Consider the following 26,507-nt stretch of genomic DNA (forward strand, 5'->3'; position numbering starts at 1 on the left):
CTCTTCACTGAATCATGGCAAAGTGACCACTGGGGTCATGGTATGGAAAACGTCAAGAAGTATATGGTTAGATGGTCTTTGTGATCTGTGGCTCATGTAAATTCAAACTTATTTCATTGCTTTGGGTTTTAATAATTGCAACGCATTTCCATTTGTTTTTCTTCCCATAGTAGAGGAACCTCTCCTTAGCAAACTCACTGTATCAAATGCTACCTCAGACGCCATGTTGCTCATGTGGGAAGCACAGGACAATGTCTTTGACCATTTTATTCTAGAAGTCAGAAACTCTGACTCCCCTTTGGACTCCCTGGTGCAAATAGTGCCAGGGGCCTCCCGGGACTATGTAGTCACCAACCTCAAAGCTGCCACTAATTACACTGTCCAGCTCCATGGTGTAGTTGATGGGCAAGGTGGTCAGACCTTGACAGCACTGGCAACTACAGGTATTTCGTTGTTTCACCTTCTAGGTTTGCCTTTTTCTCTTCTTTCTATTTCTGTCCACCAAACCACTCTGAAACATGGCTCCAACTCATCATCTTTATACTTTGATAAAGAATAGGAAGATCACTGTATGGGGAGGCTGAAATGATCTGACCTTGTGAGTGCTTGGAAAGAGAGATATCTGAGATGATGGAAAAGGCTGGAAAAGTGCCCCCAGCATTAAGGGAGTCTGTTGTAAACCATGATTGGTTTCATTATATATACACTTATCAGCAAGTACTGTGTATATATAGCTGACATGCTCCAGATGGTTGATGTTTTTCACAGCATATCTTTGCACTTGATCTGAGTGATGTGCCTGTTCATCCCATCCTCACTTCCTTCCTTGTGGGCGGGAGGGCTTCGTAGCTTTGTCAGCCAGGGAGGCACCTGCATGTCATTTTGGTTCTTTGTTCTTAAAACCAAATGTCTTCCAAGACATTTGCATCTCTTGTGGGGGTTTCGTGCAGCATGCTCAATGACCAGCCAAAATTGCATGGAGTGGTCTAGCCACCTTCTGCTGGTTCTGGCATTCTTCTTTGCCCAGCATTTGTAAGCGTTCCCAGCAGAAAACTGGGCTTAAATAGGAAGCCCACCCTTTCTTGATGGTCAGCCCACCACGCTGCCACTTGTGTTGCTGTCTTTCAGTCCTTGAGACCTGTCTGGTTTCAACGTTTGTCAGAGCAGTGGTGATGGTGATTCCAAGAGCTCACTGAGACCCTCCTGAAGAGAGAATTCCAACTGGTTTTGCATGTAGTACTCTATGGAGTCTGGGTGTTGTGTTATGAGCCTGCCTGACTGGATGCAAATGGCACATGAAGGAATGCAGCCATGTTCAGAAACCAGACTGGAAAGGATCAGTTTTGTCACCTCTGAGATGCATGCACAGGGCTGATGGCTCCATGCTCGTTCTCACTGGGTTCTCCACCCAAACCTGTCTGCACTGTGGATATTTTCTCATCTCCTCCCATCTTCAGAAGTGCTATGCTTACATGGTGACATCTTCACTGTCAGCCATGAGGGCATTGACTGGCAGCATGACAGTGGCATGTGTCCTTAATCGGGGCCACTTGCATTCACCTCTTCCAAGACTTTTCCATGGAGGGAGGTGGACTATTAGTTAAAAGCAATTGGGGACAGCTGGTAAAAATTGGAACATCTTGCAGCAGCTCTTGTTTAAGTTGACAAAAGGATTTCATTCTTTCACTCTTTTTGGTCAGTGTGATAATCCTTCTTGCTTTTCTCCCAGCATGTATCACTTGTACAGATATTCCCTGGTATCACACTGGCTGCGTTTCTTGGTTTATATTTAATTGGCAAGAGAAGAAGAGAAATTCAGCCCTGAGAGCAGACAGGATTCCCAGGCCACCTGACTGCAGGGTTGTGTTTGTGGTCTTTCTGGGCTGGAAAATTGTTAATGATTTTACATTAAATGGAAGAGATTAAAATAGGAATGGTCCCTCTTCTGTAGTATGAAGGCCAAGTTTCTGAACAGTCAGAAAGAGGGAGAGCAAAGCAGTGCTTGGTTGTTTTTGTCCAGTCCATTAATGTTCTTTGATTGTGTCTAATCAGGGGACAAGGAACACCTTAGCCAATGAATCCAGAGAGGTTTTGGCCTGAGATTAGTGCTGAGATGATCTCTGCTAAGACTAAAACCCTGATAAACATCTGGGTCCAAAAATATGAGTATCTACAATGCCAGGCAACAGGAATACTAAGCAGAAGCTGAAGTCAGTATTCAAGGATATCTGATTTGATCCTGATTTCTGCCTGAATCCTACTTCAGAATTGCTGTGAGTCTGGATATTCCTGTTGAATTTCCAGTGCTGAGTTACTGCAGTTCCTATGGTTGTACCATGGAGCTGTTTGCTCTTGGTGCTTTTGTAAATCAAACCAACATTTCAATAAGAAAAATCTGAGCATTTAAGAAAACCGAACGGAAAAAAAAAAATAATTAAAAATCAGCACTAATTTCACTGGCTTCTTCCCAAACCTTACAAAAGAGTTGTTACGGTGCTCCTCCTTTCCTCAACTGCAAAACAAGGCTAAACCCTTCAGCTTTAGCTTTAAGTCTCTCTAACCCCACTACAGCTAATTCTTCCCCCCACCCCGAAGTAATGCTCTCTCTTCACCTGTGTTCCTCTCTCCTTCAGAGGCTGAGCCACAGCTGGGCACGCTCACACTCACAAATGTCACCCCCGACAGCTTCAACCTCTCGTGGACCACAAGAGATGGGCCCTTTGCCAAGTTTGTCATACACGTTAGAGATTCCTATGCAGCACACGAACCCCAGGAGCTTACGGTGTCGGGAGGTGCTCGCAGTGCTCACATCTCAGGCCTGCTAGATTACACTGGCTATGACATTAACATTAAGGGCACCACCGATGCGGGTGTTCACACAGAGCCCCTCACTGCTTTTGTCATGACAGGTACCTGCCAAAAGGTTTGGAGTACGTTTATCAGTTGATAATATATATATATTCCCGCATGGATAGAAGTGTGGACTACAGCACTGAGTATCTGTCCAGCACTAATGCTTTCATTTGAAGCTCAGCACAAGCATGGGTTGCAGCTGGCATGTTGGCCTTAAAAAAATTTTAGGAGGAGTTATAATTTAAAGTTCTTCAGGAGATCTCTGGAGTCTTTCTCTCACGTGTAATGATCTTTTCTAACTCCTGATGATTAAGGGAGAAATTTGCCAGTGCTTCCACCTATACATCCCTTATACATCTCTATGCCTTTACATCTATACGTTCCTGGAGGTTTTCAAGGCCAGGCTGGATGTGGCTCTGGGCAGCCTGTTCTGGTGCTTGGTGACCCTGCACATGGCAGGGGGGGTTCAATACTAAGATGATCATTGTGGTCCTTTACAACCCAGGCCATTCTATGAAATCCTCTATGAACTCATCTGTGTATGAATCATTTGGCCAGATTTTAGCTAGGTTGTAAAAGACACAACAAAAAAAAAAAGATCCCTCACTGGAATTTCTTTAAGCCATCAACATGCTACATTAACAGCTGCATGTGAAGTTCTTTGAACAGGTTATTGCTCTGTTCTGTGATCATTAGCCCCTGCCCTTAGCCGGTGCAAATTCTTGCTTCTCTCCTGTTGCCCACAAAAGCAATTTAGCAAGTGTTTAGGCCTTGCACTGGCTGTGACCTGGCTGATGGATGTGCTGCTTCTCGCAGTCCTGCTGGCATCACTGACCCTCCCCTGCTGAAAGAAAAGGCTGGAGATACTCATGTGAGATAGAGAGGAAGGAATGCGAGATATAGGAACTGTGAATGTCGAGGCTGAGACTTGTCCCTAAAGCAGCCACAGTGGAGGCAACTGAAAGGAAATGAAAGCTTTATGCATAACAGTTTTGAAACGGTTTTGGTTATAGCTGCCTTCTAGTGCATGTGCAACAAGAATAACGTGCTCACCCGTTGAGCTTTGAAGGAATTTCAAAGGAGCTTGTGAATTGAAGAATTGAACATTTAACTTTTGGAGGCTCCATTGAGAATCCTGCTCTTGTGATCTGGGCTGTACACTTTAATTAATTCCATATTTTTTGGGAAAAAAAGAAAAGTTGTGATTTATGTCTGGTGGAATCGATGACATTTTCTAATTTGCAATGTTTTTGTTTTTGTTTTTGTTTTCTTGCTTCTTTTTTTGTGTGTGTGTGTTTTTGCACCTTCCCTTCTTTTAGAGGCCATGCCCCCACTGGAAAACCTAACTGTCTCTGATATTAACCCTTACGGGTTCACAGTGTCGTGGATGGCATCGGAGAATGCCTTTGACAGCTTTCTTGTAGTCGTGGTGGACTCTGGCAAGCTGCTGGACCCACAGGAGTTCCTCCTTACAGGAGCCCAGCGGCAACTGAAGCTTAAAGGCCTTATAACTGGCATTGGCTATGAGGTTATGCTTTATGGTTTTGCCAAGGGGCACCAAACAAAGCCCCTAAGCACTGTGGCTGTTACAGGTATTTTAATATGAACAAATTGTTCTCTTCCACTTTGTTTTCTTTCTTGCTTTTCTTCTCACACAGAAGTTGTTTTATGCGATCCATTTGCAAAACAGACCTTGGCTTTTGCATCCCTTTCTGCATCTTGGCTACACATAACTCCTTGTGGTTGATTGGTTCACCAATGAAATTCCATTCCTTTTAACTTGATGTTTCCTTTTTCTCTTTGTGAGGGATCCTGTAGAGACGCATGACGTGGGTTGAGGGGTGAAAGTTTCTGCTATGTTCAAGCAGGTACTTCTAACTGGAGTCTTTCAAGAGTAATAGCTGCATGCAGGAGCTCGTCTTGTTAACAGCTGCTGGGCACCTCAGCATTCTCCAACTTGCCAACCATCGGGATCTTCAGGAGGAAATCATCCTGGTTTCCCTGCCTTTGGCCTCGTTTCTTTCACTCTGTGTGTTCCACACACAGAACACAGTGTGGTCACTGCCAACCGTAACGTTGGCATCTCTCTCCACAAAACCTTAGCTCGTGTTCTCAGCCTCATCATAACTGCTGTCTTCCAGCAGCATTTGAATAATTTTCTTGAAGAGTCATTGCAGACTGATTCTCTAGCCCTGTAACCCTCAAGTCTCATCTCCACATTGCTGATGATACAGCAGTAAAGTTGGGGGTTACCTGACTGCAGGTTCATGAGAAAATAAATAGGAACGTCTTCCTCCGGAAGATAGAAGTGCATTGGAGATGCTGTAAGACAGTAACTGCTCCAACAGCATTTCTGTTGGTAGAGATGCCTGACCATACTGAGCTGAGGGTGTTTTGTGGTTGTTTAATAACTTACAGCTCCTGGGATCCTCTTGAGTGGGTTTGTTCACCAAGGACAGCAGGTCTTGCACATTGCATTTCAATGTATGAATTTTCATGATTCCCTGTTGCTGCTTCAGCATTTGTTTAACATCAAAGTGAAAAGTTCTTCTGATCTAAAGCATCACAGAGGCCAGAAGTGCATGGAATAAGGGTTTTGCATGGAGGAAAAGACTCTTTCAGGCAGCTTCTATGCTGTCTTCCTAACAGACAGAGACCTGACCGTGTTACAGGCATGCCTGCAGATCTATAACAAGAGCTTGTTTTTATCATATATAAAAGTTTCACGTGCAATGGGTAACTCAGTGAAAAGTAAGGGACCAGCACACTTCCAACTTACTATCAGCATGTGTAACTTTGCATGGCAGAGCCAAATGATGTATTTCCATGTAATGGACTTATGATAGAGTGAAAAGTTTGAATGAGCCCACATGCACCCTCCTATATATTCTTCGGTATGTGTAAAATGCTAATGTTCTTTTGTTGGTTTTTTTTCTTTTCAATAGCCAGCAGATTGTTTCCCTTTCTTTGAACTGTGGTTGGATGCTTGCAGTGTGCTATAGCCAGACCTCAGGAAGGTCACTAATGAACTGATTCAAACAATCACTTTTTTTTCCCCCTACTACTATCTTCTCCTTTTTTAGAGGCAGAACCCGAGGTCGACAACCTTCTGGTTTCAGATGCTACCCCAGACGGCTTCCGTCTGTCCTGGACTGCAGATGATGGGGTTTTCGACAGTTTTGTTCTAAAAATCAGGGATACCAAAAGGAAATCTGATCCACTGGAACTCATAGTACCAGGCCATGAGCGCACCCACGATATAACAGGGCTGAAAGAGGGCACTGAGTATGAAATTGAGCTCTATGGAGTTAGCAGTGGACGGCGCTCCCAACCCATAAATTCAGTAGCAACCACAGGTATTGTCTCTGCAGTAGGAAAAACGTGTTCGTGCCTAACCCTGTTAACATTTCTCCTTTTCCTAGGTGGTCTGAGCAGTTACTGGGACCTTCAAACTGCCTCCTGCATGCCACCTACCCAAGTTTTGATTGTTCATATTGTTTTTGCATGAAAATATGCAGATTCTGGTAAACCACTGATTGTTATCATCTTCCTCATGACTACGTTCTAATTTGGCCCTTTCAGGGAGATTTAGCACATGTCACCTCATGGTGCCAATAGCCCCAAAGATGTTTTTCGGCTGTAAACAGCCCATGGATAATTGATAATAGAGTTGGAGCCACAAAAATCCAGCTAAATAACTCAAACTGTGTGTTACACTGCATCAGATAGCTGGGGCCACCAAGGAGTCTAACTAGTTCCTTATTTAGAAGTTGGCTATTTGGAGAAACAAGTGAATATTTATAACAAATATTGATGCAATGGCAAAGTAACATTTGCTACCTCTGCAGTGGGTGGCTCAGACAGGTTTGTGTGCAGCCTTGCTTTATTCTAGCCTGTGTACAATGTATGAGTGAGCAAGAAATAAGTGTCAGAATGTCTTCAGCTTTAGTAAAGGAAGCAGAAAAATCCAGCTAGGAAGAAAGACTGCCAGCAAACAGACCAGCAAACCTAAACCAAACATTACCATGGAAATGAGGTCATGAAAATGAAAGCTGAAAGGATTGAAAATCCCACTCTGTATTTATCACTCACACTTCTCCCTTCTTCCCTACATGGGCACATGCCCTTGTGTAAACATATGCAGTCATCACGGATCAGTTCTGCTGCTGGAGGAAATCAGTGCAGTTGAAGACATCTGCTTTAAGCAGCACTAAGCAGCCATCTCCCAAGGTCTGACCTCATATCTCTGTATGAAAAGCCATCCACACACTGGAAGGAAAGAGAGGGAGGAAAGACCTTGCATGTTCACCATTGGGTGCACTGTCCTCCTCTGTGGTTTCTTTCCTTGCTTTCACCAGTTCTACTGTGATAGAAGACATTAACCATACAACACTGCAGAGCGAGGCAGCATTGCACAGAGCTGCAGTGCCTGATTGAGTTGGCATGAGGGAGTTTGGACACTGATGCTCTCAGAGGAAGTCGGTGTCTCTTGGAGATATAATATCTGTGGAGATGCAATTCAGCCCTCAGCAGGGGACTGACTGGTGGTTGTGTGCCAGTTAATATCCTTGGTAGGAAGTGTGGGACTCATGCTGCTAATTTCCTCTTCTTTAAATGGTGTTTTGCCACATTCTGATGGGATTTTTCATCTGAGAGGATCCCAAAATGCTCTTTATACATGACAAATGCTATTTCATTTCCCTGTTCTCACAGGAACCACTCTATTACCTCTCTGATGCTCATTCAAGGACTAGTGTTTGCCAGGAGGGTCCCACTTGCTTTGTTTGCTATGTTTGCTCGTAGGAAAGCAGATGCAGTTGGGGTAATAGGGATGTGGGACTCTTACGAAGTTAAGGCTTTTCTTACTGTTATTTGCTATGCAGCAATTTACCTGGTACAGCAGATGTGCATGAAGTGTGAACGCATGGAAGTGTGCACAGCAGAATTCAAATGGCATGGTTGGGTGCTTATTTTCCTGATAAGGCTGATGTATCCATGTGTATGAAACCCCTGAATGCTGGATGGCTGTGGTCTGTGGAGTTATCCTTCACCATTTAGATTGAGTAGCTGGTTTAGGAGTCGTGTGGCTTTGCTAACCCTACCTTGCTTTCTTCCTTCTCTTGCTCCTTCTTTCTCTGGCTTTTCCATGTGATCAAAACCTCCCCCCAAGCCCAAAATGTTTTGTGAGAAATTATTTACGTTTCTCTTGAGGACTCGGCTGTTTTTCTTTCCTTGACTTTCAGTTGATTTAGTGCATTGCTGCTGGAGCTTTGGGGACACATGGAACAAACAGCCCTCTTTGACTTCTTTCCCACAGACACGTCCTTTCCAATCTGTTCCAAGCACAGTCACTTTTTTTTCCCCCTTCTTTTGCCACCTTCCCCTTGCCCACAGCTTGTTTCCACCACTCTTAATGTGGTTTATGTTTGGGATCTGTCGCCTTTGTGTTAATGCCTCACTATGTGTGGGCTGTTTGTTTCTTTTCACATTTCAGCGTTGTTTTGGTTACAGTCAAAAAAGCAAATTGGAAGTGAGATGCTGAGTGTAAACTTAGAAGTGGCAGATTCCTTTACCACGTCCTTCCAGCAGCCCTATCAATCATGTTTTGCAGTAGCTTACTTAAGCTTTAAAGTAGAGTGTTTCAGATTACTATCAGTCCATTGCTACACATTGGTTTGCATCTTCAGATTGGGTCATTTTGGCAACACACATTAGACTTTGTTTGCAAGGCTAAACAAGAAGGTTGTGCCTATGAGTCTGTCCCAGCTTAGTGATCTGATTTATACAGGCAAAGGTCATGCTCAGGTTTGTTACAGGCAAGCAGTGCTTGAGAAGATGGTTCCTATGGGGGGAAATGAGGCCACGTCATTTCTAGGCATCCTATGGTAGAAGCTTCATGCTCAAGGAGAGGCATCTCTGCATTGCTAAGGGTTGCTGTGTGTCACAAATAGGGCTCCAAAACAGTAAGACTAAAAATCATCCAAGTGAAACCAGGTTAGAAAAACTGATAAGTACAATGGTAATAAAATAACAGTTCTCTAAGTGTTGCTCCATACACTGAAATCTCTGTTATTTTGTGGACACATCTGTGGTATTTTTAAGTTAGAAGCTACTGTGATGTTATTGAAAACAGAAAATTAAGGCCAAGTGGATTATTGCTCTGTGTGTGTGATAAAACCATTAACTGGTACTGCTTGAATCCATGTTGTTATGTAGAGTATTGATAGCATCGGCTCCTGGCATACAGGAGTAATACAAGTCACAGCGCCAAGGACTGATGAACAAATTAATGACCTTTTCTCTCTCTGTGATGTTTCTCTTCTCTTCTCCACTGACAGTTGTGGGGTCTCCCAAGGGAATCTCTTTCTCGGACATCACAGAAAACTCTGCTACAGTCAGCTGGACTCCCCCCCGCAGCCGCGTGGAGAGCTACAGGGTCTCCTACGTCCCCGTCACAGGCGGTGAGTGTGGGGACATGCAGGGAGATGGGAAAGGGGAGAGTGAAAAGTGTGTCTGAGGGGTGGCCCTCAGAACAACAACTGTAAGCCATGGTTACCAGAAGTAGAAACCACTGTCTTAGAGTCAGGTGTTGTGACCACAGTCTGCTTTCCTGTTAGTGGTTGTAATAAACAGAGGAAGAAATCAACTCCTGTACGTGTGCATTCACATTGATCACAATGTGTTTAACCCGAAACACACTTATTTCAAGCACTGATGGAAAACTGCCATTAATCCATTGATGTTTGCATTTGTCCTAGGCACTCCCAATGTTGTTACAGTTGATGGAAGCAAGACAAGGACAAAGCTGGTGAAGTTAGTCCCAGGTGTAGACTACAATGTTAATATCATCTCCGTGAAAGGCTTCGAGGAAAGTGAACCCATTTCTGGAATACTGAAAACAGGTAATATATAAATAGCAGGTTTTCATATGTGTTGTCTGCATCACAGAACAGACTCGGGAATGAAGGACTTTGAGCTTGTCCCCTCTTCCTTTGTGACTTTGTGCTTCAGGTGAGAGCAGAGCTTGCAGGTTGGATCAGGCTCCCACTCTGCCAAGAGCAGAGCTGACTTGCACTTCATGTGTTTATAGTCCTAATACATGGAAATGAAAGGAAGCTTAATTCTACTGATATGGGAGCACATCTCCCAAGTTCCAGACTGTGTCCTAAGCACAAAAGCATCCTCTCTCATTCTTCTTTTTTTTTTCTTCCCTACAGTATACCTTTAAATATCCCCATGGGAAATATTTTTGCCACCATAAAGTCTCATTTGTTCATTATCTTTGGAGTCTGACAAGTGTTCAGAGAACCGTGGCAAGGACAAGATGATGTATATTGGATAATAAAGTGCAATTTATAGCCTGTTCCAACTGTACTGGGGGCAGTCATCTCTCCCAGCATAGGGAGAGCATAAAAGGAGATGCAAAGCAGAGTCCCACAAGGACGTAAGGCATGATGTTTGGATGGTTAGCTGGCTGTTGGATTGGTTTATTTTTATAAGTGCAGGGCGAGCTGCTGGAAGGTCACAGTGGCTATCAATTGCCGTCACATTAGTTATTTTTCCCAAGCTCTGTCTCCTGAGTTCGCTCCAAGAAGCAGTCCAGACTTGAGGGTGTTGAGAGAAACGTGTCAGCTCTGACAGAGCTGATAAGATTGATGTTATCAGGACTGATCTGAGAATGCAGTTAGTTACGTCTGTTCCCAGTGTTTAATCTTTCCACGCCTTGACCTCCCGTCTCCAGTGGACGCATCTCATGTCTCTTTATAGGCACTGCTGTTTTTTTTGCAGAGCTCCACTATTCCAAAGGGAGCCATAAAGCTGCTTCATCAAGCAGTAATGTTTGCACATTTTACATTGCATGGTTGCAACAGAGAGTTGCACAAAGCTGATAGTAATTGTCAAATTCCTTCATCATGTTATCGTTTCTTCCAGCTCTGGACAGCCCGTCAGGACTGGTAGTGATGAACATTACAGACTCGGAGGCTCTGGCAACCTGGCAGCCTGCAATTGCAGCTGTAGATAATTACGTTGTCTCCTACTCTTCTGAGGATGGTAAGAGTTAGTGGTGGGTTGGAGAGCTGTGATTTCAGGAGGACAGGCCCAGGAGGGAGCGGGTGGCTGTCACTTAATGGAGATGCCTTGCTGGAAGCATGTTTAAAACCAACAATGTAGTTCATGCTTTCCTAATTCAAGCACGGACAAAGATACTCTTGAACTCGTGAACTTCTTGAAAAGGTGCTATAACTCATAAGAACACTAGAGAGTGCTAACACTCCTAGAGAGGGCTCTGGTGTTAACCCAGGGTCACCTCACTGAGCTCAGAGCTGAGCACACCACAGCATGCCAGAACGACTGCCTCTCTTTTGTCTTACCTTCTTAGAGCCAGAAGTGACACAGATGGTATCAGGAAACACAGTGGAGTACGACCTGAACGGCCTTCGACCTGCAACAGAGTACACCCTGAGGGTCCATGCAGTGAAGGATGCACAGAAGAGCGAGACCCTCTCCACCCAGTTCACTACAGGTGCTGTGTCCCACCCTGCTGGCTGCCATCTCCTTGGTCCTACAAGGTTTACTTTCCTCTACGTCAGCCAGCATGTGCCCTTTTTGCAAGAAACTTGAATTTTGAAAGCACTCACACTATATTTTTAAGCATAAAATTTAGGATTTTTTTTTTTCTTTCTTTAATTTTCAATTTCTGCAGAGGGAAAGCATGCTTTCCTAACCTGTATTCGTATCCTTCCTGTAACCTCTGTGCTAAACTGTATCAGTGTGTGATTGTAATTTCTCTGTTCTCTCCTTCAGGACTGGATGCTCCGAAAGATTTAAGTGCTACCGAGGTTCAGTCAGAAACAGCTGTGATAACATGGAGGCCTCCACGCGCTCCTGTCACTGAATACCTCCTGATCTACGAGTCCATTGATGGCAAAGTCAAGGTAGAGCACTTGTATCCAAACCTGAGGGGCTGTACCTCAAAACTGGGCCATAAAGATGCTCCAGAAAGGGCTCTGATTTTCAGGGAAGCAAATTGCCTGGGCATGCTGAAAATCAGTGCTTTATAGTTACACACACACAAAAAAAAGCCTTTTGAGGTCTGGAGAATGATATTTCCAGATTCGTCCTAAAGGATGATCCTGCTCAGTTGTTTTGTGAGCTGCACAGAGTCACCTCTGCAGTGTGTATGTTCAAGTCATGTAAACTTTAGTGCTGACCTGCTTTTAAACCACACACCTTACAGACTATGGCATGAAACATTCACTTCCATACAACTTTCCTGAAGAAAGTGAGCAGGACAAAAACCTTTGAGGTTTTGCATGAAATAACATAAATGGTTAAAGATACAACTATAATCACCACAAAAAGAAACTGAACTGTGTTACAGTTCTACTTAGTATGATTTTCTCACTGAGATTTCCTTGTGTTGTTTACTATCCCCATAGGAACTCATCCTAAAACCTGAGATGACCTCCTACACCCTGACAGATCTCAGCCCATCCACTCAGTACACAGTGAAACTCCAGGCACTGAGCAGATCTATGAGGAGCAAAACAATCCAGACTGTTTTCACCACAAGTAAGAACCTTAGAGCCTGTAAGAAAGTGCAGAAGTCCCATTCTCCCAAAGCTGTAGTATCATCTGCTTCCCCCATACTGGAACAATGACTTTTATTCCTTTATACCCAGCCACATTATCTCTGTAGTCTTCTTTCTGGTGAAACATTCTGCCTTTCACATGTAAAATCCTGATTGGGATGTCACATCTTAAAGCCCACGCTTATTCCACAGTTTATTGTAGTTTTTTATGTGTGCATGGTATCAATTACAAGCCAGTTTCCAGACTTAGCATGTGACTGTGCCGTTGATCACCAGGAGTCATTTGAGTTCAACAAGTTAATTATAATTGCTGATCACTCAAGGACTGTTTTCTATTTTCTTTTTTTGTGTGTGTGTGTGCAGCTGGTCTTCTTTATCCTTATCCTAAAGACTGCTCCCAAGCTCTCCTGAATGGAGAGGTCACCTCTGGGCTCTACACTATTTATCTGAATGGAGACAGGACCCAGCCTCTGCAAGTCTTCTGTGACATGGCTGAAGATGGAGGCGGATGGATTGTGAGTAAAGGGGGGGAGCTCATGGCACCCTGACATGTGTCTGCTTGTGCCAAGAACAAGGGTAGTAGGTCCCATCCTTGGTCTCCTTCAGCACTGTTACCATATTATCAGTGATATCTCTTCACTTTATGGAGGGGAAGCTGAAATGACCATCCTAGATAGCTTAAAAACAGACAATAAGGTGAAATGAAGGGAAACTGACTCAACTTAGGTGGGAATGAGAGTTCAAAGATGCAGAGAATAGAAACTGGAAAGCCACATTACCAGGGGGAGTCTTGAGTATGCAATAGAAAAAACAAGGAGTGTTCACCAGGCCTGGTGAACAGGTCTGAGTGATAGGGCCAGGGGAGCAGCCGTGCCAAGCTCTGCATTGGCAAAAGCTGCGCTGCTAGCAGCCCTCCTGTCTAAGGCAGTTTGATTGTAATTCTTCTTGCATGCTGTGGCTGTAGGTGTTCCTGAGGCGCCAAAATGGAAAGGAAGATTTCTACAAGAACTGGAAGAATTATGTGGCTGGATTTGGAGATCCTAAGGATGAATTCTGGATAGGTAAGTGGCAAGAATTTATCTTATCCTAGAAAGCCCAAACAAGCAAAGTGCAAAAGACAAGGATTCATTCTGAAGCCTCTGCTCAATTGGCAAGAGTATTTAAAGGGGAACTTTTCCCAAGGTGCTCCATGCTGCTGTGATTTGAAGGGCTGAGATGCTCTCTAAAACTGTTTCATTCTGTGCTGATATTACCCCACAGCTTAAACAGCTGATCTTCCTGAGCGGTGTCATTGTCCTGGGGTATCTTGTCTAGGCCAGTTTGATGCCTTTTATAGGACAAACGGATCATTCTCCTATTTCTACAGGTCTGGAGAACCTCCACAAAATCAGCTCTCAGGGGCAGTACGAGCTTCGTGTGGATCTGAGAGACAGAGGCGAGACGGCCTATGCTGTGTATGACAGGTTCAGTGTTGGAGATGCCAAGACCAGGTACCGGCTGAGGGTTGATGGCTACAGTGGCACAGCAGGTGAGCTGAAATGTGGATTTCTTCTGTTCTGCAATTTCCTCTCAGCTGAGTCAAGCTTCCAGTGTGTGCACGTTGCAGACGAGCATCACAGCGGGTCCCCCTCTCTGGATGTCAGGGCTTTGAAAATATGAACGTATCAGTAGCTTATATGTTTCTGTTCTAAATCCTCCAGTCATTTAGGTGCCACTTTTTATGGCATGCCTGTGACAGAATATAAACAAGTATATTAAGCAGCCATATATCTCATTTGGTCAATACTCGGCTGTCATTTACGCAGCTAATAACATGGCACAGGCTCATCTCCTGAGTGGAATATGCAGCAGAGTTCTGCTATGACAATTATTTGTAATTTTGCTGAACAAAGTGGTTTGAGTTGCCTTCAGAAACAAGAATTGTGTGCTTTCTTCTGAAGTAAAATAAGTCAGCGCTGAAGAAGCTTAGGTACACAGCCAGAAGAGCGGTACAGCCCAAATGTTTTGTGTAGGATCATCACTCCCATGTAATCCAAACCACACGAGCCACTGACTTTGCTTTCTCTCTTGTCCTTTCCATCCAGGTGACTCCATGACCTACCATAATGGAAGATCCTTCTCCACATTTGACAAGGACAATGATTCTGCTATCACCAACTGTGCTTTATCATACAAGGGTGCTTTCTGGTACAAGAATTGTCACCGAGTCAATCTGATGGGCAGATATGGTGACAACAACCACAGTCAGGTGAGTTTGGTGTCTGAAGGCTTCTGTAATGTGTCAGAAGGAGAGGAATTGCAGTTATCTATTTGGTGGTTCAGCTAGCCAGAAATCCATCAGCTAGTAGAAGTATTGATGTTTTTGTATGACTTTCTATGGACATCTCAAAAGTCTGAAGGGAACAACTGGAGTTTTCAAGTGTGAAACAAGATGTTCTTCCTGCAGTGAAGGCCAGGCAAAAAGAGACAGCTCTGGGAAATAGCTTATGACTTTGTTTGAACAGGCTGTGTTTGTTAGTGGACAGAGAACTGTGCTTCCCAAAGTCCCTTTGATTTGCTGTGGCTCTGTTACCAAGTTAGAGTGGTAATGCATTGGCACAGGCTGCCCAGGGAGGTGCAGCAGTCACCATCCATGGAGTTATTCCTGAACCATGGAGATGTGGCACTGAGGGTTGTGGTCAGTGGGCATGGTGGAGGGTGGGCTGAGGTTGGGTTTGGTGATCTGAGAGGTCTTTTCCCACCTTCATGATGCTGTGATTCTAAAAGCTGAAACAAACAATATAGGCCGACAACAGAGAAAAAAGTGAAGGGGATGTGTGACTTCTCATGCTTCATCTTTGTCGTTGCAGGGTGTCAATTGGTTCCACTGGAAGGGCCACGAATACTCCATCCAGTTTGCAGAGATGAAGCTGAGACCCTCCAGCTTTCGAAATCTGGAAGGAAGAAGAAAGCGAGCATAAAGCCTTGGGGTGGTGAAAGGGCTACAGGCAGGGTGACGTGGGGAGGGAGAGAGTGTGGGGGGTGTGGGGGGATCTCTGGCATCACTGGGGTGATGGGGGCGAGGAGCTGGTAGTCGTACCAAAGCACTGCAACCCTTGGCACAACAGCCCAAACAACGAGCCTTACGTGTCCCAGCAATTCCAGCAGAGCAGCTCCAGCTCTGCCCACTGCTGATGTCCTTCACGCCAAAGACAACGATCTCAAGGGTTGTGTGCTGTTTTCTTCCCATTTTTCTCTTCTCAGCCTTTGGGATGAAGTTTTTCCACGGTTTGATTATCTCTTGGGTGGCCCAGGGTAGGGGAGGGAGAACAGCTTTGTATATTGGTAGTTTGTTTTAGAACCAGCCATATTTTTTACACACAGAAATGTGTATGATTAATTATCATTATTATTATTATTATTAGATATAATGAAATCCTTTGGTCGTTGGAAAGCCTTTTTATATATATATATATATCAAGTACCACAGAGAAGAAGGGAGGGGGGTGAAGGGAAGGGAAAGCAGTACATTTTTAAACTTAAGCAAAAAAAAATTAATATTATTAATATAATGACAAAGTAATAATAATAATGATAATAATAAGCTAAATTTTTGTCATTTTTTTAAAGAGAACAATGCTTTTGGGAACACAGCAGGACAGTGTCTGATTGTACATTTCTTTTTTAAATAAAAGCACAATGACTTTTAAATACATTTCTACCTTTTTTGTGTGTGTGTTTGTACTTGTTGAGTTGGTTCATGTCCAGGGTATCTGTACATACATGGAAGTAAAAGGCTGAAAATGATCAGGCTGCTGAGCCCGTACTGAAAACTGTTCCTTTTCTTAGTGGTTGGCTGTAAGAATTCTGCTGGGTTTCTTGCAGTGAAAGGTCCTTAAGGATTTGATTTCTTTTAGCACACATTTCTCTTTCTTTTCCTGCCCAAAAGCCTTTACGTGTTTTTTCTCAGTGTTACTGACCAACTCCATCTAGGTGGTAATAACTAACAAAAGAAAACAAGGGAAGCACAGAGCTGTTGTTAGGTACCATTGGTGACTTTGAACACTTGTGTAAATAAAAGGGCTCTTTTTGTATGAATGAAACCTATGTGTAGTTCCTCTGTATCATGCTCTTCAGTTGAAGACAATAAAAGATCTTTTGTTTTAATCCAGTCTCTCTGCCTTGCTTCAAGGTTGTGCTCCTCAAACAGAACAAATGCTTCGGCCCCTTCCTTGCCCAGCTGCAAGGTAAGCTCAGATATTGCTGTTCTCACACCATGAGAAAAGCACTTTCTCAAAAGGGAAAGAATTCTCAACAGGGAAGGAATCACTTCACCACTGGGTTCTTTCTTCCTAATTTCTTCCCATATGCACATATTACTGCAACCCTTCCATTTCAAAGCATCAGCTGAGCGTTAGCCCTTGGGAATGGCTGTGTTGCTTGAGCCTTCTTGTTCACACTAGAGGGTGTGCACTCCATGCTGGGGTTACTGAATGAGAAATGCCCAGCTGGGGAAGCAGGAAAAGGCCCTCACAGAATTAGTGAAGCATTGGGGACCTTCTTATCACATGGTTCCTATGCAGAATCTCTTGGCTCCCTCCTCCCCCATCATAAGCACACGGCTGTGGTTGGCTGCCAGCAGATGGCACACAGAGCCTGTCTGTCCTTGTTTGTGCTGCTCTGTTTGGATGTGCTTGTAAATCCTGCAGCTGTCCAGGTCCAGACATTGCCATCCTTGACTGTCGTCTAGTGAATATTGTTTGTTTTGCACAGGAGACACGAATCTCCTTTGACCTTCCAGAGCACTGCAGAGGGTCTGACCTGCTGCACCGTATTCAATTCATTCTCAGGAATTAACAGCTCTTCTTTGCTGTTTGTCAGAGCAAACAGCATCATGAAAGAGAGCAAGGCCAGTAATGAAGAAACACGCTCCACTCTTAAGATGTTCTTTGTGTTATTAGGAAATTGCACTAAATTTATATAACTGAGACTTGAAAGCTTTTGCAGTCTGTTTGCAGGCGTTCAGAGGAAGACCTGACATTTACAAAGCAATTTCCTTCCTTCGAGCATTATCACAAAGTTGAGTGTGCCTGGCTGTGATGTCCTGGTGTTCGGCAGATCCCAACAGGACGGCTGGAAACAGGCTCAGATTTGCACCTTACTCTAGAAATGACGTGTGTGCACTGCACAGAAAACTGATGGTATTTCCTGTCATTACTCACTGACTGATGCCCTGCTTGGTATTTTTCATGATTACTACCAAGAGAGAGAAGCTGGCAAACCTTTAAAGTAACTCATACCAAAACACCCATCTGAGCTGACACCAGCTTGGTTCAGTACCAGAGGGCACCGCTATGGGCTGTTGTATGGGTTGTTGTATGGGCTGTTGTATGGGTTGTTGTATGGGCTGTTTGCTGTCTGCTTTTTCTTTCCCCTCTCTTCCTGATCATCACCTGTAAGAACAGCTTAAACATGCACTGAGGTTTGAAATTCATTTATACATCTGCCAAGGGTGCTCCAAATGCCGCACTGCAGCACTGGGGTGAATGCTTCCCCATCACTTCCATACGAGAGCCCTGAGCTCTCCTGACTCTGCTCTGATTCATTGAGGGAATACATCTCATCTGTTGCTGGGTTAAACACAACCACAAAACCATCTTTTCTGAGCTTGCATTAATGAGCAAACAGCCCAAACTCATAGTGACCTGTAACAGATGGCAGCTTCTCTTTTCCACCTTTCCCATGCAGGGAAATTTGAAATTAAATTGATTTGAAATTAGAACTTTCAGTTGCTTTGTTCCAAGAGAATCTGTGTGTAAGCCAGGCTTGAGCAGCATGTAAAAGTAGCAGTCAGGTGTATCCCCTTCAGGATTTCCGTATCATTTTCTTTGAAATAGTCTGCTCAGAAACCCAACTCTCTTTGTTCATGTCTCTTCTTCATAGGTATTTCCCCAGCAGCTCCTCCAGGTGAAGAAATCTCAGCACTCGGTGCCGTCAAGGCTTTCTGTGGGCTCAGCGCATGTTTGCTCTGATAAACAAAGAGTGGTTGTCACCGGGAGACTGCAAGCAAATATCAGCAGGAGCTGCACGTGTGATGTTTGTTCTTGGAAGGCTGATCAGCCTCGCTGTACAAAACACGCCTTTATCAGACCTTCCATCTAGAGAATAACACAACCTCTCTGTGGTGAAGATGTCAGTTTAGGTGAGAGGGAAACAAATAGAAGACAACATAAGAAGAGCTCTGGCTTTCTGGGTCAGCTGCAGATGCTCACAAACTCTCCCAGGCCCCATCCCGCGGCTTTAGGAGCAGCAATGCAAAGCTGGTGATGATTGCACATTGAGGTGGGTTTCGCTTCAGCGGGTGAGAGATTTCCACAGATCTCCATCCGGCCTAGTATCAACCGCGTTCCTCCTGCAGGATGAATCAGGCCTATTTCATTCTGCAGTAGGAATGACATCCTGATGGAGCAGGGAAATGAAACCAGCTGCAAGCCTTGCAACACCTCTGTTTAAAGGAGGGTTTTCTGCAGCTAGGAGGAGTTGGAAAAGAGAGAGGAAGTCGGTCCATTGCAGATAAGCAGACAAGCTGATGTTCTACTCAAGCTCAATCTCTGTCCTTCATCCCTTCTGCTCCTACACTGAGATACATCCACATTTCACTGCCATCACCTTTAAAGCATGGGGAGCTTGTGGTCCTTCTGAGATGGCACCTGAGAGGTTTTTCACGTGTGCCTGTTTTGGGTGATATTGAGGGTAGTGAAGTATGTTAATGGTTGAGCTCAATATGATGTGCAGCCTTCCCAATTGCTGCTGTCATTCCCAAATTCAAGCTACCTGTGCTTGCATTGCAGCAGGGAAGGATTCACCCCTGTTGTGCCTTTGGGGGCTGGAACCATTGGGAACACATGGGTAAGGATGAAGGCTGAGGGCCCGGTGATTTTACTCATTCACCTCTTTGTCAGGTACTTTCCTCAGAGGAAATCATTCAGCTTCCTGTGTCTTTACTGTAAATTACATGCTGTGAAGAGGAAAGAGAGAGCGAGACAGGCAGACAGGAAAAAAAAAAGGCACAGCACAGGAGTGGTTCCATGGTACAGACCATCCCTTTTGCTGGCGCTTCTGTGGCTCCCATGGCCTGAGCTTGTACAGAAGGGGTTACAGACAGCAGGTAGCCACTGCTTAAAGTGAAAGTACTTTGAGACTGAAAGTGCTGCTTCCTCCCTGCCCTTCCCCTGCCTCTTTACTTTTACTTTACCGGCTGCCTTGCCCTTCTATTTCTGTAGCAAAGCGATGTGTTTGGAAGGAACAATTCCTGCCCGTGTCACTAGAGAGCAGAATTATCCAGATGAATTCCTGCGGATAATTTCCACTTCTTCATCATCAAACAGCGCTGAGCTTTGGGAAGGGCTGGGGCTTTTTTATTTAATAAGACATTGCAGGTTTCAGTGCAAACAGGATGCTGATCGCAAAGAGGGCATTTAGCCAAACGCCTTATCTTCCCTAGAAAAAGCTTTTGAAGGGAAATTCTGAAGCCCCCACAGAGAAGTTTCTGGCCCATTATGACAGATCCACAAAGTGCAACTGGCTGAGATAAAGTGAAAAGATTCCAATCCTATTCTGGGTATGTGTGTACCCTGAACCAGTTGACTTTTCTGTAGCGAATGTGTAATGGCACGAGTGGTGGGCACGGTGGGGACGGCCTGATGGTCGGAATGGATGATCTTTGAGCTCTTTTCCAGCCTTTACAATGTGATTCTATGATTCTATATCAATAGTAAACGTATTTCAAGGCCCAAGACATCGATTCTGATGTTATAAGTATCATGCATATCCTTGACTGCAGTGAGAGGCATCCTTGTGTTTTGGCACCCACCCATTGGCCCAGAGGTGTGTGAGGATATCCCAGCCATGGACATACTGGGATTCCCAGGAGAAATGACCCCAGTTTCATGTGTGTGATTGGAGTCTGTGCTTCCAAAAGGCCTTCCAAGCAATCACCGTGTCTCTGTATGTATCTGCCCTTTAGCTTTGCAGCCCTACAACTGCCACCAGTGCAAGAATTATCTGTGCATGGATTTGCCCACAAGTACATCCCCACTGGTGTATATTCACTGTTCACTGCAGTGTATGTGTATGAATGCACGCAAACAACATGCACATATACATAAAGAGTATAGAATATCTTGAGTTGGAAGGGACCCATAAGGATCATTGAGTCCAACTGGGATAAAGGGAAATATGTCCCCTTCCAAATCTGGAGTCTCCAAGCCCCATAACACACATGTACAACAAAGACAAAGGAGTAACCAAGTAGAAACTGTAAAGGGACAGAGTTTTGTGAACAGCTGTCTAAAATAACCAGTCTGCTTCCTTTGTGAGGGATCACCAGTTCTGCAGGGCTGAAATAAAGAACTTAGTGTGGATTCTGACCTTGGGTGCTCATTGGCTTTGCACACCAGGCACAAACCCTATGAGAGATAACACCATCAGCTCAGCAGAAATCCCAGTATTTCTTCTTGCAGCTTATAAAGGCAGCAACCACCAGCGTGCTTTTGTTCCTGCCCGTGTGCAGTGCTGGAGCTCAATGGTTATAGCAAGCAGAAATCACCAGTGCTCTGAAATAGTGACAGTTTGATGGATACTTCTTTCCACTCAGCTGTTAACGAGTGATAAAAGCACATTTGTTTTTACTGTTATGGCTTCTATTGTCGTTATAACGTGTTTATGAGTGGGGATTCTGATTTCGGTACCAATCACTTCATTCACTTATGTATATGTTTCAAGAAAAAGAAAGGATCAAACCAAAGGAACAATGATTGTAATTCTGGCTTTGTTGAATGCTCCTTAAATTTTCCTTCTCCTGAGGAAGGATTTAACAGTCTGTACTTTTAGAGCTTCTCTCCCTGCTCTGGTTTGGCAATTCTCATCCAACTTTCCATCCTGATAAAGCAAGGATCTGGAAGGCTTTGCAACACGCTCATTTCTGGAGGAGTCTGTTTTCTTCATCATGGCTGAGCTCTGAATAAACACCTCCTGATCGTGTCACCTCTGCGGCTGCCCAGGGATCCTCACAGTGCAGCAAAGATGGAGACCTGTGGCATCTCTGAGACACGACACCAACTTTTTACTTCAATGGGAGGCTGTTAAAATGATGATATCCCACCGGGTCTATTATGAAAGCAAGGAAACCAAATGCAGCTGCAACTAATGGTGAGTCTAGAGACAGCATGGAGCAGAGCAGTGTGTGCTCAGCTGTCAGAACAGATAGTGCCTGAACTGAGAGTGGATATGTCAGGTGTAATCCTGATTTGACCATGGATCTGGGGAAGAAATGGCAGAAAGGGTAACTGATGTCCTGGTTCACTGCAGGGGAGGTTCAAGGTCCCTTCCACCTCAAACAATCCTATGATTCTATGATAAAACGTGGTTAAAACATGGCTTTGATTCCAACTGAAAACAAAACTGAACGTGTAATGAAGTCTAAAGCTTCTGTAGCAAAGAGAACTGAGCATCGTGTATATTACTGGCCAAAGAAACCTCAGCTGCTCCATCCCAGCTGAAGGCAGGACAATGGTTTCTAGTGGAAGGCCGTGTGATAAACCTGCATGTGCCTATAGATTAGGAGTCAGATTAAGAATATGTATAACACGAATACATTATAACAGCAGGTGTCATTCCTGCTAGGAAATCACTTGTATTTTAGTCAAATAGGTGTTTAATTATAGTATTAAGATTTTCTATTGGTGATCTGCATGTGTGAATGTGTGTGGGTAGGTGCATTTTACATATATATCTTTGTGTGTGTATATACATATATATACATATATATATATATATATCCTTTGGTGTTAACAACAGCTTCTAAGAGGAGGAGTATTGAATGGAGCTTTGTGTTTGAGCACAAACACTTTGCAGAAGGCTTCTGTTAGTACTGTTGCTGCTTGTAGTGCAGTGTTTCCTGGGCTCTGTATGGGCAAGGCAAGAAATAATAAAGGGAGGCAGACTGTCACAGAGGATTTTTAGCAACCAGCACTCACGTTAATCCTCTGACCTAGTTTCTGAAAGGCCTATATAAGGAAGAACATCGTGAACAGCTAATATGCAGTGCCCACATTTAAGACTTTGGAGCGCATCAGTTCTGAGATTTATCTGTCTCTTCCTGGAAAAAAAATAAAGCACAGAAAGCAAATCATCTTCAAAGAAAATCCCCCCCCTCCACCTTACAAAGACTTCATGTCTTAGCAGTGTTGTGAGTTGGCATCAAGGCCCCAAAGTCTGTGCTGTGTTTGCCCACCTGTGTGTATGTCTGGGCATCTCCCTGGTAAACTCTTTCCTTTATGTTTTGATGCTGTTGGCAACCAGAAGTCTACAGTCTCTTTAGGTCCAAACCAGATGGAGAATGTTCACTTTAACCAAACTGACCACCTGAATTCACCTGAATCTGGAGCCACTCCATTCCCACATGGCCAATAAGAGAGGACTGGGGCTTCTTTCCTCTGCAGAACATTCTCTTTGTGTCCCAATGGGGCTGAAAATCAGCAAATCAGAACAAAGTTTAACAAGTTGGACTTAAAAAGCAGGAAACCTAGAGCTATTGTCCATATCTGATCCCTTCTGGCCATTTATCACATCTCAGAGCTCTTATTCCACTGCTTACACTGGTTCTAGCTGAATATACAGCAATACATGGCACCGGTGCTGTTTTTTAATTTAAGTTGAAGGATATGTAGTTAATCCTTGTAAGAGACATGAATCTATTTCTCATGTCTTTGTCCTTTCAAGAGCTGGATTGTATGCTCTAGACTAAGAGGCATGATAGTGTTTTAATGCCCATCAGTCAAGAAAGAGGTATAACAGTAATTATAGAGACGTGTATTCCTTTGTGAGGGCTGCAGCCTGGCTTACAGGCTCAGGTACAGAAATGTTGCTTGAAACAGGCTGCTCCTCAGGCTGAGGATGTTTTCAAGGCCATTGGGAGAAAGTGAAAACCCATTGCGCAGTGCTGTGGTTGGGGAAGAAAGATGATTTGCTTCATAGATCACCTATCACAGCTGATTTTATAACTTTCTTGCTTTCTTCCTAGAAGAACACTTAAGGGAGAAGGCTGTCCTTATATCTTTGCTTGTGTAACTGCAAAATAGCACAGCCACTAATGGGTGCTCTCCAGGGGCATGCATGGGGAAGAGTGCAAAAGAAGAGCTACTCACTGCCACTCTGCATTTTAAATGTCTTTGTATTCTTCTTCTTACATTAAATTTATCATCTCAAAGAGAAATCTGATGGAAAATCCTTCCTGCTGGACTCTGTCAAGCACAAGGGACAACAGACCTCACTCCTGTTTCCATTCCGCGTGTCAAAACCCAATCACACAGGCATTAGATGTCCAGTTCAATGCATGCAAATACCAGTGCCAAAAGCATCACCTTCCTGCCGTGTCTGCCATCCTGTTGCCTGAACCACCCATGCATCTCCTCTGAACTTCAGTTCTTTCCTCCTCTGGGCAGACAGATCAGGATGAGCTCTGCTCCACCAGCACGTGGTGATGCCTCCATGTGTCTCCATTCAGACCCATGGGAGGATGGTGGATGCTCCAGTCATGGCCACGCTGCGATTCTTTGCCCTTCTCTAACCTTTCTCACCACCCCTTTGTTTATAAGGTCTTCACAGCACTTGTGGGTTTCTGTAAAACTGCAAAACAACGAATGTCCCCTGGTTAGCAGGAAACCCTACAAAACCACACCAGCAGCCTGACAGTGCAACTGAAGTGCGGTGACACCCGGCCCTGCCCCTTCCTCCCAGCCAAGACAGGCACACGGCTCCTTCACCCATCAGCAGTTGCCCTCCAGGTCTCATTGCCCTGCAAGTTTCATGCTCAAGAGCACTTTGGGGTTGTCCTTGTTCTTCTTCACTAGCTGAGCCTTCAGGCTGCTCCCCCATATATCCGGGCTCTGCCCAGCCATTCCAGTGCCCCCACTTAGCAAAAGCTGAGTCACAGCAGCTTCCAGGGTTTTCATCACCTATTCCTCGCCTACTCCACCCCTTCTGAAAATTCATGTTTCTCACCCACTGTTACAATGTAAAGAGCGTAATGTGAAGCTGAGAACCTGTAGCAGATGTCTGTAAGGGCTGTCAGACTCCGGTGGAGTGGAATGGGCTGAAAGGAGACCTTGTAGAGGGGACAGTACGGAGGGGGTTAAGGGATGCTGTGGGTTCTGGGCTTCATTGTCATCCCAAAAAGGGAAGAATGAAAGGGCATCATGAAGCATCAAATGGATTGAAGTGAGGCAGGGATGGATCCAGTTCTTTTAAACAGAATCATAGAATCGTGGAGTTATAGAATCTAAAATGATAGAATCTAGAATCACGGAATATAGAATTATAGGAGAGCCCAGGTTGGAAGGGCCACTCAGAGATCATAAGGTCCAGCCTTGTGTGGGAAAAAGGAGACTAGGTGAGCTTGTCTAGCCTCTAGATAATCTGTCTAGATGTGTATATATCAACACAAAACCTCTCTTGATAAAGTCCTGCTCATTGTCTCTTGTCTTCTCCATGTGGGTCCTTGTGTAGAAATAGCTTCCATCCTCTTTGTAGACCAGATTTAAGTACTGGAATACTGTAATGAAGTCCCCACCTTCAGCCTTCTCTTTTCTGGAGTGAAAAGACCTCCATGACCCTCCCTTGGACCCTCTCCATTCAAGTCTAAGGGTCACTCCAGTAAAATAAGTCTTTCAAAACAAAAACTAAATGAAATGCGCATTTGTTTTATGCATTGCACAATTAAATTATGGATCTCATGGGCCTCAAATAGCAATCAGATAACTCAGATGAATGGCCGCTATATTTTGTCTGTTGCTCGTACACTCTCCCGAAGTATCTGATGACTGTGATTGCAGATGGTGCATTGAGCTAGATGGATATTTGGCCTGACTGTCAAGAGCCACTTAAAAAAGCATTAACAGAGGTCACCACCCACTGTCTTTAGCCACTGTAATGAGTCAGAGCACTGTGCTCAATCTGTGTCTATGCCAAGCTATTTTATGCATGCACAGGTCACATTTTCTGGTTCCTATTGTTGCTGTTGTTTCTGGGTTAAAAATAAGATTACAGCTTCCTCCTTATCCACCTAATACTGAAAGGATTGTTGGTGTCTGGTGAGGGCCAGGTCAGGCTGAATTCACGCTTATTTAATAGGTGTTCTCCCTCTAAAATGAATCCCACAGAGGGGTTTTTAACTTGCAGTTAATTGCAGGAGATAATTATCGGATATTTTCCTACTCTTTCATTCTGCTTATGCTATTAAGATTCGTGCATACTATTTAATAATAATTTATTGAGAATGGGAGAGTGTTGCCCAAGTCTGTGCTCCGAATTACTCAGAGAGGGAGATCATATCTACAGACGTTTACAGTGCTCATTAGTATCTTCATCACCAGGTTAATGAGTGAGGGAAAATGTTTCTATCGCCCACCTCAAGCTTTGGCAAGAGCCAAACCTATCAGAGGTGTCAAAGCAATTCACCCCAGCTTTGCTCATAACGCTATTTAATCCTGCTTACTTCCAACGCTTCCAGAGCTTTTCAGCGCTTTGTGGTTTCACCACAACCATTCAGCAAAATTCAACTCAAATTCATGAACTGACTCGGCTGGCCCCGGAAGTGTCTTTTCCAATGAACTGATGATTCACTGACCCATCTTCTCCCAGCTTCAGAGCCTCAGCATTTAATGGAAGCTCTTTGCTCAGAGCGATGACTACCACAACTGATTCCACTGTAGGAGTGCTGAAAGCATAGGAGTGGGCTGAGCAGCCTCTAGGACTGTCTTCTTGTGGTAACCCAAACACTCACGGCACCTCCTCCACTACCTCCTTTCAATTAATCTAACAGATTTATTGCCATCCAGACACTGCCAGGTGCCAGGGTTAGAACCACCAGCCCTCACAGTCTCCTTATGATTGGGATGTGCTTTAATTTGTGGGTCCATCACATGAGCTGTCGTTTTTCCTTCTGCCTGTCTAGTTTCCCTTCCTTTACACTGCACAGTCAGCTGTAGTTCAGGCTAAATATTCAGATTTTGACATTATATA

At 44.3% G+C, this 26,507-nt stretch overlaps 1 protein-coding gene across 11 annotated transcripts in view; it reads left to right on the forward strand.

Moving 5' to 3' along the window:
- The window catches only part of TNC (tenascin C), a 65,467-nt gene extending 48,875 nt beyond the window's left edge, over positions 1 to 16,592 (forward strand). For 3 of the 11 annotated variants that reach the window (XM_085520943.1, XM_015878774.3, XM_015878775.3), the window contains 15 exons: positions 171 to 443; positions 2,634 to 2,909; positions 4,173 to 4,445; positions 5,937 to 6,209; positions 9,192 to 9,314; positions 9,612 to 9,755; positions 10,786 to 10,905; positions 11,234 to 11,377; positions 11,659 to 11,789; positions 12,294 to 12,426; positions 12,810 to 12,961; positions 13,411 to 13,507; positions 13,813 to 13,974; positions 14,531 to 14,694; positions 15,296 to 16,592. In XM_085520943.1, coding sequence (XP_085377069.1) covers positions 171 to 443; positions 2,634 to 2,909; positions 4,173 to 4,445; positions 5,937 to 6,209; positions 9,192 to 9,314; positions 9,612 to 9,755; positions 10,786 to 10,905; positions 11,234 to 11,377; positions 11,659 to 11,789; positions 12,294 to 12,426; positions 12,810 to 12,961; positions 13,411 to 13,507; positions 13,813 to 13,974; positions 14,531 to 14,694; positions 15,296 to 15,406 — 2,576 coding nt within the window. In that variant the 3' untranslated portion in view covers positions 15,407 to 16,592. Of the gene's footprint in view, positions 1 to 170; positions 444 to 1,128; positions 2,608 to 2,633; positions 2,910 to 4,172; positions 4,446 to 4,660; positions 4,687 to 5,936; positions 6,210 to 9,191; positions 9,315 to 9,611; positions 9,756 to 10,785; positions 10,906 to 11,233; positions 11,378 to 11,658; positions 11,790 to 12,293; positions 12,427 to 12,809; positions 12,962 to 13,410; positions 13,508 to 13,812; positions 13,975 to 14,530; positions 14,695 to 15,295 lie in introns of those variants that run through there. The other 8 variants (XM_015878778.3, XM_015878780.3, XM_015878779.3 and 5 more) reach the window with 6 other exon arrangements.
- Positions 16,593 to 26,507: the final 9,915 nt, after the last annotated feature.

This window comes from Coturnix japonica, chromosome 21 (assembly GCF_054131305.1).
Source record: "Coturnix japonica strain WE chromosome 21, WE-NBRP24, whole genome shotgun sequence".
NCBI classification, from domain to species: domain Eukaryota; kingdom Metazoa; phylum Chordata; class Aves; order Galliformes; family Phasianidae; genus Coturnix; species Coturnix japonica.